The sequence below is a fragment of the Melospiza melodia genome, chromosome 30 (genome assembly GCF_035770615.1).
Source record: "Melospiza melodia melodia isolate bMelMel2 chromosome 30, bMelMel2.pri, whole genome shotgun sequence".
In the NCBI taxonomy this organism is placed as follows: Eukaryota; Metazoa; Chordata; class Aves; order Passeriformes; family Passerellidae; genus Melospiza; species Melospiza melodia.
In genome coordinates, this window is record NC_086223.1 from 1,470,421 (window position 1) to 1,477,877 (window position 7,457).

General features: G+C 56.5%; 1 protein-coding gene across 1 annotated transcript; it reads right to left on the bottom strand.

Moving 5' to 3' along the window:
* Positions 1–10: 10 nt before the first annotated feature.
* On the bottom strand, positions 11–4,715 carry LOC134431058 (E3 ubiquitin-protein ligase RNF113A-like). Its single transcript, XM_063179040.1, has 10 exons — positions 4,603–4,715; positions 4,161–4,237; positions 3,957–4,061; positions 3,347–3,454; positions 2,965–3,074; positions 2,671–2,777; positions 2,089–2,178; positions 1,434–1,527; positions 530–636; positions 11–146 (listed from the first exon to the last, which is right to left on the bottom strand). The coding sequence occupies exons 1-10, from the start codon at positions 4,700–4,702 to the stop codon at positions 67–69; spliced, it is 978 nt and encodes a 325-aa protein (XP_063035110.1). The 5' UTR covers positions 4,703–4,715; the 3' UTR covers positions 11–66.
* Between the last annotated feature and the right edge of the window lie 2,742 nt (positions 4,716–7,457).

Sequence of the window (7,457 nt, forward strand, 5' to 3'; positions counted from 1 at the left end):
TTTCCTGGGCTTGTTAGGAAGTCTTACAAACAGGGCTTTATTAAGTTATGTACAAAATGTATTCTGCTACTGTGGATCCCCTTCTTGGTCTGACTGTTGCTCCTCTTCTTCCTCCCCTTTGTGTTTTTCCAGTTTTGCCATGAGCTCTGAAAAACAGAACAGGCACAGTGAGGCTCCAGGTGCAGGGGCTGCCCCAGAGCCAGGGGTCCAGGTGCTGTGAACACCCAGGACCAGGGCAGCTCCCAAAAATCCCTCCCGCAGAGGCTCAGCTTGGAGCCCCTCTGTTGGCTGAGTCCAGGCAGGAGCTGTTGCAGTCATTCCCTCAGTGCTTTACTGACCACACAAGCTGCTGCCTCTGCTCTCCAGCTGCTCCCCAGCTTCCCCACCTGGGTGAGCACAGATGCTCAGGTTGCATCCATGATTCAATATTTCCTGACCTTAACTGTGAATGCAGCTCAGGGCCAGGCCCAGCACCAGGAAGGAGCTGCTGCCTTTGGTGCCCAGGTGCTCCCCCAAAGCCCCCCAGTACCTTTGGCAGGGTTGAAGACCCCGTTGGTTTGCTTGTCGCAGACGTAGCAGCGCTGGGATTTGCGGTAGTGCTGCAGAGCACAGCTCTCACAGAAGTAGTGCCGACACCTGTACGGACACTGAGAGGTCACTGCAAGTCCCCAGACACAGCCACTGTGTCCTGGAGTCAGAAACTGCTCACTGCTGGTCACAGGAGCATCAAGGCTGAGAGCATTGAGTCCAGCCTTTCCCCAAACAGCAACCTGTCACCCAAACCAGAGCACTGAGTGCCATGTCCAGTTGTTCCTTGTTCCCCGGGGATGGGGGCTCTACCAGCTCCCTGGGCAGCCCCTTCCCCTGCCTGACAGTTCTCTCCATGTTCCCCAAGGGAGGCAAAAGTGAGCTGCAGGCATCCCTGTCCCCATGGAAGGTGTTTCAGCATTGCTTCATTGATGTGTAGTGACAGCACAGAGCCACCCATGAGCTCTTCCAGACACAGGACAGTGTTCAGAGTGAGAAAGGGCTGTCTTCAGCCTCCTCCTCATCCTCACCAAGCTCCTGGCTTCCCCATGCTCACATTTCACTGCTCAGGCAGTGCAGCTGCCATTCAGTGTCAGGAGGAATGATGGTGTGAAAACAAAATCTCAAGGTTAAGGGGGAAAGTTGAGGCAATGAGGCAGCATTTGTGCAAATCTAAAAAGTGCTTGAGTAAGTGCTTGGGATCCCTTCCAAGGGGATGCTCCAGATGCAGCTGTGAGACTCCCTGGCTCTCAGGATTCCCCCACCCACCCGAAAGCCAGGGCAGACAACAAGCAGGTTCCACCCACAGCCTGTGGGCTGGGTTTGTCTTTGCCTCAGTAGTGAATGAATGATTCCTGAGCTGCTTTGACAGCACACATGGCTGCTGGTGCCAAACCACCACTTACTTGGTGACCACGGGGTTCTTGAAGGAACCTCTGCAGATGAAGCATTTGAAGGGCATGTCCTCCTCATCGCTGCTCACCTCGTAGTTCTCGTCATCTGCAGAAGAGAAAGTGAACCAGAGTGGAGTGAGAGAAGAAGCCAGCCCAGCCAATGTGTGGGGCACAAAATAATAAATAAGGGGAGAGCACAGCAGGTGGGCTTCCATCTCTGCTGGAAACAACGGAGCTCTGGCATCTGGGTGTTGCTGATGTCAGTAACACGTGTGGGACTCTGCTATAATTAGGGCTAATGAGCCAGCAGGCCTGTTGCTCATCTCAGGAGAAAATTCTTTTCTACTTCACCCACTCACTGCTATAAAGAGAAACATCCTCCAGCCCCCTCCTGTTTTTTTAGACTATCTTCCAAACCAGCTGCCACCAAGTTCTGGCTCCAACTGAGCAGAGAACAGCCACCATTTGCACAGCAGCGCTCATGAGCCCTGAGTGACAAATGACATCCCACCTCCTGGGCATCAGGGGGACAGACAGTCCCATCTCCCAGCTCCACACAGAGAGCCAGGGGCTGTCTGAAGGCAGCAGCTCTGCTCAGCAGTGTCAGTGCTGCTGTCCCCAGCTGATCCTGCAGCAGGAGCTGCAGTTTTGAGCAGTTCCCCCGTACCGTTGACGCCGTAGCGGCCCTCGTCCAGCTCCCGTTCGATCTGCCAGCCGTGCTTGTAGTCCGAGCGGTCGTGCAGGAACTTGCAGCTGTCTGAGCAGCACAAACAAAGAGCAAGTAAGAGACAGGCTGCAAGGGCAGAATGTTATCAGGACACCTAATTCCAGGGCAGCCTGAGCTCTGCCCAGCAGGAGAAATCTGATTGCTCCATCTCCAGGGCAGCACTAAGCTGCTGGAGCAGGTACAGGATCCCTCAGTGCTGACAGGCTGTGAGTATCATCCTCTCTGTGCCACAGGGATGGTTCCAGCAGTTGTGCACATGGGAAGTGGGATAAGGAACAGGAACACCCATCCCTCACATGGTGCACACAATACCTGTAAGAATGTGGGTCACTGGAACATCCCAGAGGTCCCTTCCAGGATCCTATAACCACTAATTAGAGGCCCTGGGCTTTCAGAAGGGATGGCGCGAATGCCAACGTTACCCAAACAGCTCTGCACAGAAAGGTCTGTGGCTCAGCACCCCACACACGGGGTCACAGCTGGCCTGGATGCCTTGGCACGCCTGGTGCACGGGGCACTCACCCCCGAAGCCGCAGAAGCCGGTCTCTTTGTAGTCCTTGCAGATGTCGGGCTGGTAGTCCCAGCGCACCGTGGCCCGCAGGTGCTCCGGAGCACGGATGGGGCCTTTCCTGAAGGGGGAAAAGAGGTTCAGCCCTCTGCCAAGTGGCCCTGGAGCAGGGCCCTGGCCAGGACCACGCACCACACGGGTCAGGCAGAAACTGGCAGTGAGAGCAGAGTTCCAGCCCCACACGCTGCCTTTGGGACGGTGCCTGAGCTCCTCTGTGGTCACAGACCCCGAGGCTCGTCCCAACCCACCTCACCATTCCTGAGGAGGCATTTCCCATCGATGTGTCCTTGGGCTTCACATACTTCTGGTAGTTGTTAATGCCACGGTAAATTTTATCATCCTCCTTTCCTCTCAGCTCCTAGGAGAGCAAGAAGAGATGATTAAGGATCAGGAGAGCTTCATGACATGAATTAATTGCCACCACTCCCGACACCAGTCTTCCTTCCCACCTTGCCTTCCTTAACACCAAGATGCCAATAAAGGCACAAAATTCCCTATTTGCAAAGGTTACACTCCTGAACTTCTAGGGAAGGTGAGACTCTAACTCTTCTAGGTGTGCAGAAGGGGATGAGCAAAGCACAGGCTCTCCTGCTGCAGAGCAGGAGCTCCTGAGGAACAGGGCTGACTCACCTCCTGGATTTTCTGGCTGCGCTCAAAGATGGCCTGAGCATCCTTCTCCTTCTCCGTGTCCAGTTCATACACTGCTGTGGCTCCCATGTCTTCTGGGCCAACAGGTTTCTGAAAAGCAAGGAAACTTGTAGCAAGAGTGGAGGGAACACCTGGACAAGACAGAGAGCTCCTGTCTACCTGGAGGGTTGTCACAGAGCAAGAACTGGACACATCTGCTTTATCCCTTGGCATTTGCTAGGGAGAATTCACCACAGGCTCCAGCCAAAGATGGTCTAACGCTGAAAACACAAACCCAACAGCTGAGCAAACCTGATCCAACTGCTCCCTCTCCTGAAAAATCTCTGCAGTGTTGGGAAAGTCCAGTGGCATACTGGAGTTTTAACTCCCACCTCTAAAAGGGAAATACCAACCTTTGATGGCCTCCCATGGAGGGAGGGACTATCAGAGTAAACCCAGCACAAGGTGCTTGGCTATTAAGAGGGGATAAGGAGGTGCACTGATAAGAAAGAATGTCCAATCCTATGTTTGGAGTGGCAGATTCTGTCTGTGAGGAGTGGGATCCCCAGCCCCACTGAGCTGACACTCCAGCCCCCCTGCTGCCTGTCCTTACCGCCGACCTGGTGGATTTGTAGGTAACCCCGATCTCCTTGGCAGGATCCTCATCCTCGCTGCTGCTCGGCGCGTAGTCCGGCCTCTCCCTCGTGCAGCGCCTGGTCTGGGGGGAAGCAAAGGCTCCAGCGCTGTCCTGGCCGAGCCTGGCAGGCCCCCGCAGGCAGCCCGGGGTGGAGCAGGAGCCCTCTCGGGGCTCCCTTACCTTCTGGATCATGGGGTTGGGAGTGTCCCGCCGCCGCTCCTTGCGCACCACGGTGCTGCCCTCCTCCCCGCTGCTCTCTGCGGGGAAAGCCGGGCGTGAGGGCACAGCCCGGGCCTGAGGCAGCCGCGGCCCCGGCGGGCTGGGGACACCCACGGAGACCCAGCAATGCCACCCTGGCAGCGCTGCCGAGCTCCGGGAGCCTCGGGGCCGCGACCGTTCCCTGGGAGCCTGGGCAGTGTCCCACCACCTTCCAGGGGAAGAACCTTCTCCAAATACCCAACCTAAATCCCTGTGACACAACTGCAGGGGTCCCTCACGCCCTCGGGCTGGGAGGGCGGCCAAGCCCCCGTGCGGGCAGCGCTGTGGGCTCCACCAGGCCCTCCCTCGCCTCCCCGCTGCACCGCACCGGCTCCCCGCGCCGCCCGGGTCCCCCAGCCCTCACCCCGCTCCTGGTCGCTGCCGGGCCGTTTTCGCCGGCCGCTGCCCGCGGCCCGGACCCGCTTCTTGAACACAAAGCTGCAGACGCCGCTCTCCTCCGCCATCCTGTGCCGCCGAGACTGCGGTGCTGCACAGAGCGGCGCCGGAGCGGCCGGCGCGGGTGGGTGGCGCCCCCTGCGGGCGCGGAGGACTCAGCGCCCCGGGCGGGGCCGGGTGTCCCGGGGGGCTGCTCCGGACCCTGAGCCCGGCTTTGAGCCCGGACCTGAACCCAGCTCTGAGTCCCGCTCTCTGCACAGCCCCTGCTCTCTTTACAGCCCCTTCTCTCTGCGGTGGCTGTTCCACCGCTGGTTCACATCTGGAGTGGAATTCCTCATTTATTTGCACTCGATGGCAGCGAGCCTCCTCAGCACAGATGCTCTTTGGGCAACGCAGAGTGACAGAGGTGGTAAATCACGTCACTGCTGTCTCCTTGTCCAGTAATCACTCCCGTGAATTCCTCAGTTGTGATTTTTGTACAGGGAATCACAGGCAAACTGCACACAGAACACCTGTCTCTGCAGCTGGGCTCAGGCTTTGGGCCACCTCCAGCCAGCGTTTGGCTCTTTGCAGTGGCACCACACTGTGTTCAGGAGCCAAACAAGAATATTTGTTCCAGCATCATCATTTTCAAAGATGTTCCCATCACTCCATTGTATATTTTCCTCCATTTATGGCCCATTGGAGGGCTTTGAGAGCTTAAGGTAAAGTCCTCAGAGCTCCAGGTTATTGCTGCCTCTCTCCTGACCCATGGCCATTCTGGCTTCCTCAGCTGGCATAAAACCACCTCCATGTTTTAACTATTAAGATTTATATTAATTTCTGATGTTTTGCCCTGTTTGCGGGGAAATCCCAGCCCTCCAAACACCAGGGGAAGATGCCTTTATAGTTCAGGCAGTGCTTTTGCTCAGCCCACAGCATCCTGCTCCAGCAGATCCACCACTCCCATGCTTGACTCATCAGCTCTCCGTGGAACAAATCCTGGGTTTCTGAAACCACCACAGATCAGTTTTACCCCCCTGGAGGGTGAGAAGTGGGGAGCACTGGAATCCCCTTTCCTGCTGCTGCCTGATATGATCCTTCCTATGCAAGCAGTGTGCTGAGGTGTGGGAAATGCAGCTTTTGCAGATGCTGCAGGGATGGATCCTTTGGGATGCTCCAGGATCCCTTACAGGAGTCAGGATGGATCCTTTGGGATGCTCCAGGATCCCTTAGCGGGGTCAGGATGGATCTTTTGGAATGCTCCAGGATCCCTTAGCGGGGTCAGGATGGGTCCTTTGGGATGACACAGGATCCCTTAGTGGGGTCAGGATGGATCTTTTGGAATGCTCCAGGATCCCTTAGCGGGGTCAGGATGGATCCTTTGGGATGCTCCAGGATCCCTTATGGGGGTCAGGATGGATCCTTTGGGATGCTCCAGGATCCCTTAGTGGGGTCAGGATGGATCCTTTGGGATGCTCCAGGATCCCTTAGTGGGGTCAGGATGGATCCTTTGGGATGCTCCAGGATCCCTTACAGGAGTCAGGATGGATCCTTTGGGATGCTCCAGGATCCCTTATGGGGGTCAGGATGGATCCTTTGGGATGCTCCAGGATCCCTTATGGGGGTCAGGATGGATCCTTTGGGATGCTCCAGGATCCCTTATGGGGGTCAGGATGGGTCCTTTGGGATGCTCCAGGATCCCTTAGCAGGGTCAGGATGGATCCTTTGAGATGCTCCAGGATCCCTTACAGGAGTCAGGATGGGTCCTTTGGGATGACACAGGATCCCTTAGCGGGGTCAGGATGGGTCCTTTGGGATGCTCCAGGATCCCTTATGGGGGTCAGGATGGATCCTTTGAGATGCTCCAGGATCCCTTATGGGGGTCAGGATGGATCTTTTGGGATGACACAGGATCCCTTAGTGGGGTCAGGATGGGTCCTTTGGGATGCTCCAGGATCCCTTAGCAGGGTCAGGATGGATCCTTTGGGATGCTCCAGGATCCCTTACAGGAGTCAGGATGGGTCCTTTGGGATGCTCCAGGATCCCTTACAGGAGTCAGGATGGGTCCTTTGGGATGCTCCAGGATCCCTTATGGGGGTCAGGATGGGTCCTTTGGGATGCTCCAGGATCCCTTATGGGGGTCAGGATGGATCCTTTGGGATGCTCCAGGATCCCTTACAGGAGTCAGGATGGGTCCTTTGGGATGCTCCAGGATCCCTTATGGGGGGTCAGGATGGGTCCTTTGGGATGCTCCAGGATCCCTTAGTGGGGTCAGGATGGGTCCTTTGGGATGCTCCAGGATCCCTTATGGGGGTCAGGATGGATCCTTTGGGATGCTCCAGGATCCCTTACAGGAGTCAGGATGGGTCCTTTGGGATGCTCCAGGATCCCTATGGGGGTCAGGATGGGTCCTTTGGGATGCTCCAGGATCCCTTAGCAGGGTCAGGATGGATCCTTTGGGATGACACAGGATCCCTTATGGGGGTCAGGATGGATCCTTTGGGATGCTCCAGGATCCCTTATGGGGGTCAGGATGGGCCCTTTGGGATGACACAGGATCCCTTAGTGGGGTCAGGATGGGTCCTTTGGGATGCTCCAGGATCCCTTATGGGGGTCAGGATGGATCCTTTGGGATGCTCCAGGATCCCTTACAGGAGTCAGGATGGATCCTTTGGGATGACACGGGATCCCTTATGGGGGTCAGGATGGATCCTTTGGGATGACACAGGATCCCTTATGGGGGTCAGGATGGATCCTTTGGGATGCTCCAGGATCCCTTATGGGGGTCAGGATGGATCCTTTGGGATGCTCCAGGATCCCTTATGGGGGCCAGGATGGATC

Coding starts and splice junctions, on each gene's coding strand:
- LOC134431058 (XM_063179040.1), bottom strand. CDS start 4,702: ATGGCGGAGGAGAGCGGCGTCTGCAGCTTTGTGTTCAAGAAGCGGGTC. Junction 4,238..4,602: donor CGGCAGCGACCAGGAGCGGG/GTGAGGGCTGGG, acceptor CTTTCCCCGCAG/AGAGCAGCGGGGAGGAGGGC. Junction 147..529: donor GGTCTTCAACCCTGCCAAAG/GTACTGGGGGGC, acceptor TCTGTTTTTCAG/AGCTCATGGCAAAACTGGAA.